General features: G+C 36.9%; 1 protein-coding gene across 1 annotated transcript in view; it reads right to left on the bottom strand.

Annotated features, from left to right (window-relative positions):
- Positions 1 to 1,028: 1,028 nt before the first annotated feature.
- The window catches only part of mpped2a (metallophosphoesterase domain containing 2a), a 48,411-nt gene continuing 35,164 nt past the window's right edge, over positions 1,029 to 14,275 (bottom strand). The window contains 3 exon segments of the mRNA XM_043245844.1: positions 1,029 to 2,290; positions 3,824 to 3,937; positions 5,003 to 5,118. Coding sequence (XP_043101779.1) covers positions 2,172 to 2,290; positions 3,824 to 3,937; positions 5,003 to 5,118 — 349 coding nt within the window. The 3' untranslated portion in view covers positions 1,029 to 2,171.

Raw genomic sequence — 14,275 nt, 5'->3', positions numbered from 1 at the left:
AGGGTTATACTAATATGATTATGTGGATTATGCCAACGAGCTGGTCTGGGGCTATATTTCATGCTCTCGTTTGGGGGAAGTGTTAATTGGTTTGGAGCCTTTGATGTGACTGCTGGTAAGCTGGATGGGGGAGGGTGAATATGAGACTGTGGAAAAGTGTGTTTTTGTGGCCTTGGAGGGATTCAGATTGACGAAAAGAGATCCCACTTTGACTCCAAGGCCAGAGCGCTGCTGGTTTCCTTTCTCTTAACGTACCGCTGGCTCATGTGTATCTCAAATTGGATTACAAAGAGATAAATGTGAATGAGTTTTCTGTGAACGTGAAAACTTACATTCACCGGAGGTCTTTTTAGGAGACGACCGCTTGGATCTTTTGAGGTTTCGTATTGAGGAATGTGGTTGAATTATATCTCGGAGACATTAAATGACAAATAACCTCTGACCTCAATTGAAAAAAGATGCAGAGGGCAGTATGTATAGTTGACTCAGGAAAAAGGCAAATCAAAGATATGAAAATGTGAAAAATGCATTAAAAGAATGTTAGAGTTCTTTCGATTGCATTCATTTATATTTAAATATTTAAATTCTGAGCTACTGGATTTTGAGCATAGTTTCCAAGGTATTACTCCAATTTGCTCTTTTAGGTAAAATGAAAATAAATAAAGTGATGAATGCAATAAAAACAGACCTGTTTAGCTGTTCGTTTGACTATTGCAGTCTGGTATAATTATTTGCTCAGAGACAAAAAGTGACTGACCAATTACGTTTCTGAGACTCTATACATAAAAAAATAAATAAATATTATATATATATATATATATATATATATATATATATATATATATATATATATATATAAAATATATTCTATAAAGTATTAATACTCCAAATACTGAAAGCACCACTAATACTAGAAATAAAAATTTCAGACAAATTTCAAAAATCACAAAATCCCCTTCAAAGACTTTATTACTTTCTAACAAGCCACAGCTGTATAGCTAGACTATAAGAATGAACCAAACAAAATGTTTAGAAGTAAAAATCTTGCAATTTTATTTGCATATAAAGGCAGCTAAATATATCACAATGAAACCTGAAGAAAAAATAAAGAGAGAGAAGAAACGTATCTAAACCTTTCCAGGAATGAGACTGTAACCGAAAAAAGAAAAGCTGAGAGGCATTTACAGTGGCAAGAGTTGAAACAATTATTGGCATAATTTTTTTTTTGTGCTAGCAAGACTGCATTTACACAGTGCAAAATTACAAAAAAAAAAAAGGAGAAAAACAAAAACTATCATACGCAAGATACCAAAGGACAACTAAACCTGGTTTCAGCAGGTTCAAAGAAAAAAAAACAAAAACAACCTTTGAGATTGTACATTAAAATAATTTCAACTCGATTACTCGTTTATTGTATGGAACAATACGCCGTAAAGTAGGCAACACTGAATGAGCTTCAGAGGAACATTTCATAAAAACAGAAAAGAGCATGTGTGCGACTGACGCACTTTAAGTCATCACTTACAGGCAAAATGATATTCTTCAAGAGGCTTAGAACAAACACAATTTTAGTTAGAGATTTTACAGCTTACACACATACATATAGATATACTCATATTTTAAGACATTTTCCAATTTCTATGCAGACTGAGGCGCTCCAGAATATACATGAGTTAAAATGCATCCATGTCTTCCCTGCGCTTGTAAGAAAGTGTTCTTTGAATGCAAAAAAAAGAAAAGAAAAAAAAAGAAATCCCCTTAGTTTTGGATAAAAAAAACCCAATAAATATGACGCTTTCTCTTGGCTAGCAGAAAGAAGGGGCTCCAGCCGGGGGAACTTAAAGCTAGTTTAAGGCATTATCCCTGTCAGCTAAAAGAAAGCTTAATTATCCTGAAAAAAAAAGAATATACAAACTGAACAATGGCGTCCCATACCAACATACTGACAAAAAAAAAAGAGACAATTTTACAAATTCACAAAGCTTATTATCTTACAGATTTAATCAGATCTTTTCATAAGATTGTTCACCACTTCTGTACGAGACGACTGCATGACCCCCGTCCGTCATAGGAAACTTCCCGGCCGTTCGAAAAGAAACATTCAACTATTTTTTTCTTTCAAAATACTGTTAGAAAACATAAGGAGAATACGGCCGACGTTGGCGGGAGTCTCAAGAGCTGGGGGGGTTCGGGAGGTCGAACACGATGGGGGGGTTTGTGGGCTGAAAGCTGACTGTACAGGTAGAGGCGTTGATGAATGTTGTGTACCCATCGGTCATAATGCCGTAACCTGGAGGAAACCAGAGAGAGTTCACGTACCAAACTTTTTAAACCCGTGTCTTTTCTTTAGTTAAACACGCATTGCACTTTTAAATGATGCACAAAAGATCAAAAGCATTATTTAAGTATCTGAAACTCACCAAAACTACAGTAAAAATGGTTCTTTCGCAGAATTTTATTACGGTTTAATCTAACCGTTTAATATTTTAATGTGTACTTCATTACCGTGAAGCAAAGCTGAATTTTCAGCATCGCTGCCGTTTCATGTCAGCGTCACATGACCCTTCAGAAATCAATGTGATATGCTGAATTAATGCTCAAAAAACGTTTCTTATTAATAATGTAAAAATTTTAAATAATTAATAATTAGCTTGTGGAAACTAAGATTTGCTTGGCTTTTCAGGAATGTCTGATGAGGAATGTCAAAAGAACAGCATTTATTTGCAGAAAAGAATCTTTCATAAAATTATTGATGCCTTTACTGTCACTTTTGATCTGTTTTAGTATGTTCTAAATAAAAGTATTAATTTCCACCAAAAATATATAACTGACACAAAACCTGTGAATGTTTTCTATTATTAAATGTTATTTAATTTCACACTTTTCAAGAATATATGTGTGTGTGTGTGTGTGTGTGTGTATGAATGAGCATTTTAAATAATCTATATTCACAAAAGGGAACTATGCGACTCTGTGTGTGTGTGTGTGTGTGTGTGTGTGTTTGTGTGAGTGTGTGTGCGTGTGCATACAAACACACTGAGTAAACAAAATAAAGCGCACAAGGTCTTTCCTCAAGTGGAGCACTTGTCCAAATTAGCCCCTGGGCTCAGAAACCCTTCTCTGTCTTAAACATGTTTAATTAAAAATATAATAATAATGAAAAGCCCCGAAAGCTGGAGGGAGGAAGCGAGAGGATGCAGCACATCTGGTGAACAGAGTCTGAAGCTGAACCCAAAGGCAGATCTCTCTGATCCCTCTTCCCTCAGCCCTGGCTTCAACTTGTAGCCAAATCTGGTGTTAAAACTCAACCCATATCCGTATATATTTATACCCTAGACTGCTTATTGGGTTTATGTTTGTGCTGATGCAGCTAATGTTGTTCTGAGACTCTAAATCTCTAAAGGATGGAACAAGCTGTTACAAATACTTTATTATTCGAAACCGATTTCTCAAATGAACACTGTTCTTTTGAACTTTCCGTTGAAAAAATGTATCATAGCTTACACAAAAATATTAACCAGCACAACCGTTTTCATTGATAATAATAAGAAATGCTTTCTTGATCAACAAATCAGCATATTAGAATAATTTGTTCATTGGTAATGATGCTGATAATTCAGCTTTATCACCGAAGGATGAAAACATTACAGGATAGAATTAGAAAATATTCAAATAGAATACAATTATTTTTAAACTATAACAATATTTCACAGTATTGCTGTTTTTACCTTTTGATCAAATGAATGCTTGGTGACCATAAAACCCCTTGGATTATGGAGATCATTGTAGTGCACAGTGACCCATGTCTTTTTTTTTTACTCACCTTCATGAATTCCCCCGAAGACGTGGAGCTTGGGCCGGACTCTCCTCTGGACTGTATTTAACAGCTCAACACAACCAACTCTTTGCAGCTCCTTCGGTACCCAGTCCCTAAAACCTACACACACACACACACACACACACACACACACACACACACACACACACACACACACAATAAATCAGTTCAGAGGAAAAACATGACTCGTGTTAAACTATTTTTCCTTTTGAAACATCAGGATAATGAGTGAGAAAACAGCTCCGAGGCATTTTACAAATGTGTTTACTATCATTACTATACTATTATAGGTTTTATAAATATTTTGAATTTATTTATTTATTTTTATTAAAAATATTTTGTAATATAGACTTTGGCAATAGTCAAATGTACAGCTAAACAGATCTGTTTTTACTTTATTCACCTGCTTATTTTTTTTTTTTGTAATTTTTATTGGTTTTCTTTTTAATATGTTTTCAAGGGTTTTTTTTTGCAATAATAGTCTTAATAATAACATCAGATTTTAGTTAAAAATTGTATTCATTTAGTTGGAAGGTTATTTATTTTTGTTATTACTATTACTGTTGATTCTATATAGTTGATATAGTTTTGGAGTTGTTTTAGTAAAGCAAACTAAACAAAAATAAGAAATGTTTCAACTAGCTGCAATCAAACTTTTTCTTAATATTTCATTTGATTTCAGGTCCTTTTAATTTCAAACAATGAAATCGTATTTTTGTGGTTCTTAGATTTTGAGTTAATGTTAGCTAATATATATATATATATATATATATATATATATATATATATATATATATATATATATATATTTTTTTTTTTTTATATTGCTCTGAGGCTACATTTTAGTTAATGTTTTGGTGACTTTGTCGCATAATTTTGTCTTATTTATTAGTTTTTGTGCGTGTGTATGCGTGCATGTATAAATACGTGTAGATAGTTTTACTTTTAACAACTTCAACCCGACTGAAAAACCTGAAACATTGCTCCGAGGACAGATATTACTTAATGCATGCCAGAAATGTCACTCTTTCCTTCTCGTATAACTTCGTATGACGGGTTTCTTGACAAGCATGACAACAGGCTTCACGCAAACGCCATTTAATGTATTCCGGAGAATCTGAATAATTGGATGGAACTCCATTAGGATTGGTTAATTGAACTCACCGAGGGGCGGCCCATGGGTCATGAGAATATCGATGCCCTCTGGGATGAGGTTCCACTTATCGAGCAGGGACTGTCCCCTGGGCAGGTTAAAACCCCAGCCATTAAACCACGGCGTCCTGCGGGGGAGACACAGAAAAACACATTCATAAGCACCGCGCATGCATCCGTCCACGCGGCGGGACAGAGACGTTTAAAATGACAGCTGACGGCAGATGTGGAGAAACAATCTCAACCTGTCAAAGTGATCTTCTTTCCTCCATCCATCCCTGGAGGAAGCTTCAAAGTGTGAAATGAGAAGGGCTTCGCTGCAGGCTGCCATAATAAATGCAAATGCTGCGGGAGATGCAGCCGCAGAGAGCAAACAGCCCCCCCCCCCTCCTATCGCTGCTATAGATTGATAGCTCAAATAAAGCCACGGGGTTAATGTAGGTACGACGCCCAAATGAAATAATGTGAAAAACGAGCGCGCGCTCGTATGCGGCCGTATTTATGCGTCTATATGTTTGTGTCAAGCTGAGGGCCCGATGGTGATGAAGAATTGAGCGTCCATTTGTCCCGGGTCTGGTGAAAAACACTAATCGCTGTCTGTGGAAATCACCAAAACAGAAAGTCTAGCACTCTTTATAGAAAATTACAGACGGCGCTGGGCACGTTTTCTGACGAAAAGCTTTTAGCAAAGCCAAAAAAGCGCTGCACATTTGGGCTGGCAGTATGATTAGGGATGCAGGTAAACTGATGGAGATTGTGCTGTAGTTTTTTTTCTTCTTTTTTAACCGTAATAGATATATTTATGCAGATACTGCACAACTATCTTCATGTTATTTGTATGTGATGGCAACACAGAAATGTGGAGCAATGTGAAAAAATATTTTACTAAAAAAAACAACCTATATTAATTTAAATATTATAATATTATATTATAACACATATATTATATGTAAATAAACAATATGTGTATTTTATAGATATTTCTTACATATTTATACACATGCACACTTACAAACAGTTAATTAATACAACTGTAATATTTTTATGAATATATTTTAAATGTTTTATATTTATATGTGTTTTCTGTGTATATTTATTATTTATAATGTGTAAATACATACACATACAATATATAAGTACAAGTATTTACATGTCTATATTTATACTCGCATAATGTATATTAAAAATATATACAATATAGAAATATAATTTTTTCCCCATAAATATTTACATGCATGTGTGTGTATTTATATATACATAATAAATATATACAGATAGATATAGTATGCATTAAAAACCAAAAAACATTTTGGAAGTGATTAATCGTTTGAAAGCACTAGTATATTATAAACATACAAATTAAGATAATGTCTATGTGTGTGTTTGTATATATGTAACACACACACACACACACACACACACACACACACATATATATACATACATATGGAATCAATATGTTATTGATATATGCATGTAAATACATCAATTGCCTCAAAATATGTGTACTTCACACACACATCTAACATCACATGTTTTATATTTACATATAATCATAACACCTCGTGATGTATAATGTAAATTCTTGTTAATCCAAGGTATTTTATAAGCAATATTTTATAAGGAAATTTTACGATTGTAAACAAGTTCACAATTTTACAAGAGAGCCTCAGAACAGGAAAGACAGGTGCCATTTCCGACTTATTTAGCTGCAGCGTTTTTCGTATTGAATTTGACCGGAGGGGGGTGAGAATCGGGGCTCAGAAACGTCAATAAGGTTTGTTACAGTCAGAGGCCTCCACAGCGACAGCCACGAATGATTATCGAACAGCGTTCGGGCAGAGGGGAGACCTGACACATATAAAACGCTTCCTGCAGTCGTTCAATCTCTACAGGAAGACAAAAATTACAGAGTGGGGAGAAAGAGAGAGAGAATACACAGAGGTCTTAAGGTGTTGTTTCTTTAACGAGGAACCCAACTCCGCAACAAAGTGAACAGATTTATACAAATTTGTCAAGAAACGTGTAGGAAAACGAGTACGTTAAGCTGACAAGGCTGTATTGCGTTTCATCCCCGTGGTGAGGATAAGCAGAAATGTGTCTAGAGGGGGGGGGGGTACAACTCTTAAACGGCTCTGACTTGACATAACTCATAGCGAACCAGGCCGTTCTGCGCTGCAGCGGCAATTTGTCACAGAGACGCTGCACAAAATGGAGCTTTCGTGAAAAAAAAGCTCCCGCAATATTGTCTTTTAAAAACGAGAAAAAGAACGAGACGCGGCGAGGAGCAGATAGTGCGGCGTAAATCCAACCCGTATCTCATGACCCGAGCGTATTTCAACTAATCTTCTCAAATAAATATATTGTACAGAAAACGCAACGTTCGTTCATATCACGCGGTGAATGGTAGGAATGCTAAGGTACGGACACCGGAAGTTCAGTCTGCACAATGGCCCAATTGTTAAAGTCCGTGAATGAAATACACCTTCCATGCGAGTGCATTTGTTAACCTCCATAAAGATTAATGACATCCCGGTCATATAAAGGAAAGCTTGTTTCCTCTAAGGACCCAAGCACATAGGTCTTATTATACTGTATAGAGGTGTGTGTTGTGTGTGTGTGAGATGAGAGGACGGGATGTGATCCGGCTACACCGACGCAGCAGATTAGATAGTCCTCTCCCTGATCTACCATCTGCCAAATGTCAGTTTTGATGCGCGCAGACCAAAGCTATTCCGCTATTTTTCCATTGTGCTCAAAATATACTGGAGATTTGAGCTCAAATCAAAGTCGCAAATCAAGTTCAGATCTAATAATGTATAAATAAAGAACTAAAACGAAATGATAGACGTTTTAACAAATTAAAAGTTTTATGATGTAAAATGATGAAACAATCAAGTATTTGTCACGCTGTTCTCTACATCTGTTTGTTATAAAACCATAATGATACGTATAATATTGTTAAGACTATTTAATCTTTAAAATATAATATCAAAATTGCAGCATTAAGATGTAGATATCTTGCTACACTTTGACTATTGACAAAAAAAACAAAACAAAAAAAACACCCACCCACCGACACACATATATATACACATTAACAATATATTATACTAATATATAAATTCTGTAGAAATAGCTACAATAATTATGCAGCTACAATAATTTATTCGTTATTTTCTATTCTTTTCCTAACAATTCTATGGATTCTTAAGCATACTATATATATATATATATATATATATATATATATATATATATATATATATATATATATATAGCTTAATATTAACACAATGGCTTTTAAATCAAGTATTATTTATATTATTCCTATTTTGTTTAAAACAAAAAAGTATGCTCAAGAATCCATATAATCGGTAGAAAAAAAGAATAGAAAATAATGAATAAATTATTATAGCTGCACAATTATTGTAGCCATTTCTACAGAATTTATATATTAGTATAATGCCACATTAATGATGATTTCAAACTTTTAAAGTTTCAATTATCAGTACAGCGTTCAATGAAGCATTCATGAGTGTACTTTAAAATGATTTTGTATTGCAAAAAAGAAATTACGCGTCAACTTCAATGGATATTACTTGCAACGCGGGCCACATTTAAATACTGATTGAGACTGAGATGAAATATAGTACTGAAACAGGTGTGAACCTGCCCTGTTTACACAACAAGCGGAGCGAATACGGTCAGTATGATTAACTTCCAGGTTTACTAAAACTGACAGTGTTCTTCAAAAATGAACCAGTATTTCATATATAAATGTTAGCACTTTAGCGCCGTGAGAAGGTCATTTAATGCGCCATATTTTGTCCTTGTCCGTTCTCAGATGGCTTTCCGTCAACCCCAGTGAGCTCGATCATCACACACAGCCTCTCTGTCCCCTCATATACTGCCCTGTGTTCATGTGTGATGAACGGATGGAGTATTACTAGCTCCAGCTGTCAGGCAGCAGGACATTACACACCGAGCAATGCAAAGGTCAGAGGCCTGCGAATATAATAGACAAAACAAACACAGAGAGAGAGAGGGGGAGCGAGATAACATTAAACTCTCAATACACAGAGCTCCTCTGACCCGCGGCACAGCGCCACGGAGCAAAATCACAGACTTCCTGAATGTTTACCTCCTCCACCATTACAAAGGAAAGTCCATAGAGCTTATGAACACAAACACTCCACCCACACTCAGCACGAGCTCGCGCTTGAACCGGTTACACTATTAAAAAGTCCACCAGGGTTTGAGGTCTGACCCTGCCGTGGCCTAAGAAACGGCGCTGTTTAAACGACGTCTGCCGCCGGAATGAGAAAATAGTCGCGGTTTGCCGAAGCCGAGCCCGTGCGTTTCAGGCGTAATGCTTTGATTCTCGCGTTCGAGGCGAGACGTTCGTTTTTGTGGATTATAGCGTGTTATGAAAGGGTCGAGTTCAGGTCAGGGGTGAAATCTGCCTTCCTCTCGTGCTGTAAGAGAATCTGATGTTATTCAGAGATAGACCTGGAGGTGAATGTGGGAGAATGTGTATTCACTCGATGCGTGCAGGTTCACGTGGCTTTTGTTCGGCCGCGTGGAGCGCTGCGATAAGATCAGAAACCTAAGTGTGATATACATCTGAGACACCATTAATCTGCTCTACAATGGAAGAGCATCCAGGAGGGAATACCGGTGGAAGAAAGAAGAGACGTGTGTGAGAAAGAGAGAATGAGATGAAGAACTGCTGGAGGTAGACAAAAGGGAAGAGAGAACTAAAGCAAGGGAGAAATGAATGAGAGAAGATTAATGATGAATGAAAGTAGGAGGGAAGCATGAAGCAAAAGGTCGAAGAAAGGGAGGAAAGGGGAAGAATGACAGAAAGGGAAGGTGGGAAAGGTGCCAGGATGAGTGGGGGAATGAAGGAACGGAAGAAAACGAAGGAATGAGGAGGAAAAGGACAGAAGCATGGAGTAGGAAGAATGCACACAAGAGGGAAAGTAAGAAAAGAGGGAAGATGGGTAGAAAAGAGGGATTGTAGGAAGGAAGGAAGAAGATACTAAGGTAAAGAAAAGTGAACGAACAGGAATGAAGAGGGAAAGGAGAGAAGAAGGGAGGAAGAAGCACAAAAAAGTAGGGATTGATGGGAATTTACAATGAAGAGAAATTAGAGAGGTGGAAGAAAGGGAAGGAAACAGAAAAGAAAGAAAAGTATGGAAGAATCAAAAAAAAGGAAGTGTAGCGATTAAGAGAAAAGAAAAATCAAAACGAAGGAAGGAAGGAAGGAAGGAAATAAGGAAGAAACTCACAGAGGAAGGAAGGGAAAAGACAGGTGACAGGTGATAGAAAGAAAGGATGAAGGAGTACAAGAAAGAGAGAAAATGAGGAGTGGGAAGAAAGGAAGACAAAGAATAAAATGAATGTTGAATTAAAACTTACAATGAAGAGAAATTAAGAGAGGTGGAAGAAAGGAAGGAAACAGAAAAGAAGAAAAGTATGGAAGAATCAAAAAAAGGAAGGAATGTTGAAAAATGTGGCAGTGATAGTGGAGCGAATGAAAGAACAGAACAGAAAAAGAAAGAAATAATGAGAGGCGGGAAGAAGAACAAGAAAGTTGATGAATGGCTGAATGAAGTACGAAATCAAAGAAGCTGAAAAAATTAAGAAGGGAAGTATGGAAGGAAGAAGGAAAAGGAAGGGAAAAACAAAACGGAATGCTGGGAGGAAGGAGATATAGAAAGAAAGAAAAACTGAAGAGATAAGAGACGGCGAGAGAGAGAGAGAAATAAAGAAAGAAAGAAAGAAAGAAAAGGTGCAGGGTCACTGGAGAAGTCAATTAAGAAAGAAAAAAGGATGGACAGAAAAAAGGATGGGAAGAAAGGATGAACATGGGATATAAAACCAAAAGCAAGGAAGATATAATTGAAAGGAAGGAAGGAGGGAACAGACATCGCAGAAGGAGGTAGGAGCAGAGGGAAAAGAGCGAGAGGAAAGTAAAGAAAGGAAGGAAGCAGGGAAGGAAGGAAAGGAAAAAGGGGGAAAAGTGTGTAAGCACTGAGAGCTGCAGGAAGTGTGAGGAAGTGAAAGACGGGTGATCATGTGACAGTGATCCAGCACAGAGCAGCACACTACAGTCCCCAGAGACCGAGTCCGGTGACCGCTCCATTCATCTGCTCCCTCACCTCACTGTCACTGCAGCACACAGGTCACCTAAACACCCGCCTAATTGATTCGCCTGTCAGACACAATGAAGGGTTGGATGTTAATAGGGGTTTTATTTGTCCCGAGGGGGGCCGACCCGACTGCCACAGGACAGTATATTTATCTATCCCCTCACACGTGTAATGCTCGGTTTCAAAGTGCTCATCTCCAGTTTATCAAGCACCCCGAGTCCCGCCGTAATGATACCCAACGCTCCGAGCCCTGATAAATGACCTCTAGGCCCAAGGCCGCTCGCAGGTTAACATAGGGGAGGAGACGAGGGCCGGTAAACAGGGGGTTTGTCTCTGTTTGGAACGCTGATATTGACCCGAGCTGGACTGTAACGGATGGATGTGGGCAGAGGGCGAGAGAACGACCCAGTTTATAGGGGTCCTGGAGGACAACAGGAGTAAAGAAGGAGAGATGCTTAACTGTGCGGCAATGAGACAGTGCTGTCCTCAGGGAGAGGACACCAAATAATAAACCCTAAACATAAATCCTCTCTATTTAAAATATTATTAACACTGTAATTAAAACAGCATCTTTTGATATTGCCCTGGGGTCTATAAAATTTTGTATATATAAATATATAAATATATATGTATATAAAAATAAATGTATATATGTATATATAAATAAAATGTATATATATATATATATATATATATATATATATATATATATATATATATATATATATATATATATATATATACACACACACACACACACATATATATATATATATATATATATATATATATATATATATATATATATATATATATATATATAAATATATAAATATATATATATATATATATATTTATTAATAGTTTTTTAAAGTACAGTATATATACACACACACACATATATTTTATATTAATATTTATTTATTAATTATGTTACCATTTATAAACTCTGCCCACCATACGGCTGAACTCAAGACACATTGGATCACACCTGTATTTTTGAGCTGCTGAATTGTGATTGGATCACCCGAGACGGATGTTAATACCAGGTGCAATCACAGTCTTTGTAACATGATCTCCAAATTCAACGTGTTTTGCAAAACAGTGTTGACTACATGTCTCAACATTTTGGAAATGAAAGGTACATCAGGGATGAAAGGTAAAAACACGGTTACAGGGGGGAGGGAAATTGAACAGGTGAAGAACGCAGGAACTGAACACCCGCATTTTTGACTCTGAATATACCGGTTGTGGGTTTTCAGGAGAAGTGAAAGAAAAAACAGCCCCAGACACGACTCAGCTGTAGTTTTCACCAAAAAAAAAAAAAAAAAAAGTGCCTCATTAAAACGCATCCGACACATATGCACGTGTGTGCGGACACACACACACACACACACACACACACACACACACACACACACACACACACACACACACACACACACACGTCCCCCGAGAGCTCCTCCTGCAGAGCGCCATGAAGGATTAAAGCAGGCATCAAAGGGCACGGTGTGCCAGTGAAATATTCAGCAGTCTCTGCGGGAAGAGGGAGCTCCGGTGCATGTGTGTCTTGCACACGCACACAAAAGTCAAAGCCGAGGGATTCAGTACCTGAACCCTGTACAGAGAAAGTGTCAGACACATATTAAATATTTAACCAGCTCAACAGCGCTGGAAATGACTTCACACTACGCATATGAGCTCCACAGCTGAGGTGAGAGACGTGAAAAACCTCACGAGGAGATAAAAAGGTCTAGGAACTTCAGCGGAATTATTGGAGTAATTAATGATCATTCAGCAGGGAAAACATTTTGTTCTGCGCGGAATATAAAAAGAGTTCAAGACCAGGCAGCAAATAATTTCTCAGCGAACCTCACGGAGTCACAAAAAAAAAAAAAAAAAAAAAAAAGTTGAAAAAAGGTTCTGCACACCTCTGCCATAAGGTTTCAAATGTTTGCTTTTTTCCCCCCAATAATAATTATTCACAATATTAATGATATACAGACCTTTTTCAAGTATTTAACAAATTACAGGAGTGCATTTCCACTTTTTTTGTTTTTAAATATTTGTAATTTTTCATTGAATATATTTTCATGAAAACTAGTTTCGTCTCGTCACTTCTTCAGTTTCGTTTACCATAAGTGAAAGTTTAGAAAAAAAACACAATATTATATATTAAAAAAATAGTAATAAAAAGAAAAAAAACCCTCACATTACTTCAATTAATTTCTTGTTAAGTTTTAATTTAAATTAGCATAAATTTGAGGCAGTTTAGCAAAGACTACCATGACTAACATACATTTTATAAATGATATTTATCCTTTTTTTTTGCTGCATTTAAGTAATTATTTTTCCCCCATTAAGGTAATGAGAATTTGAGCGGAAAGTGAAAAAAAATCATGAAAAAAAAAAAAACAATGTCACAAAGGCAAAAATTCTCAATGGCCCTTTGCAATATATAATCTTATTTTTGCCTTTTGATTTCGGGCTGAAATACGACCCTGGCCTATTTTTGACAGATTTAGCGAGTAAGAGACGCTTACATCAATATTCACAAGGACACAAAAGATCAACCATCTACAGCGGAGTTATTCGAATAATTAATGTTCATCCAGGAAGGAAAACATATTGTGCAGTGCAATATAAAGAACAGTTCAAGAGCACCCGGGGTAGATAAATGTCTCGACGTGACAGAGAGAACATGTGTGTGTGCGTGTGAATACACAGACTGTGTGTTTTTCGGGTCACATAACAAAGAGCAAGTGTGCTCTTTCCAAGCCCGTACGCTTCCATCTTGCTCCTTTTCGTCCCTCTTGGCAGGTATAAAAAGCCTCGCGGAAAAGAAAATGAAGACCTGTGCATTCACACATCAACGCAGGACGACGTGACTTTGAAATATGGATCATTTCAGGAAGCCAAAGAGTAATGAGAGCCCTCTCTGATAGACAGATGGAGAGACACAGTTAGCCCCATTCACCCACCTCAACCCTATTCACACACTAAAGCCCTTTCACACACACAAAAGAGCCACAGAGACCCCGGACTACGCTCTGTTTAACTAAAGGAGGGCCAGAGGTGCGGTAAGGTTACCTGACCCATCACACATGATACGCAGGCACAGAAAAAT

This window comes from Puntigrus tetrazona, chromosome 7 (assembly GCF_018831695.1).
Source record: "Puntigrus tetrazona isolate hp1 chromosome 7, ASM1883169v1, whole genome shotgun sequence".
Lineage (NCBI taxonomy): Eukaryota > Metazoa > Chordata > Actinopteri > Cypriniformes > Cyprinidae > Puntigrus > Puntigrus tetrazona.
This window is presented reverse-complemented; position numbering and strand designations above follow the sequence as displayed.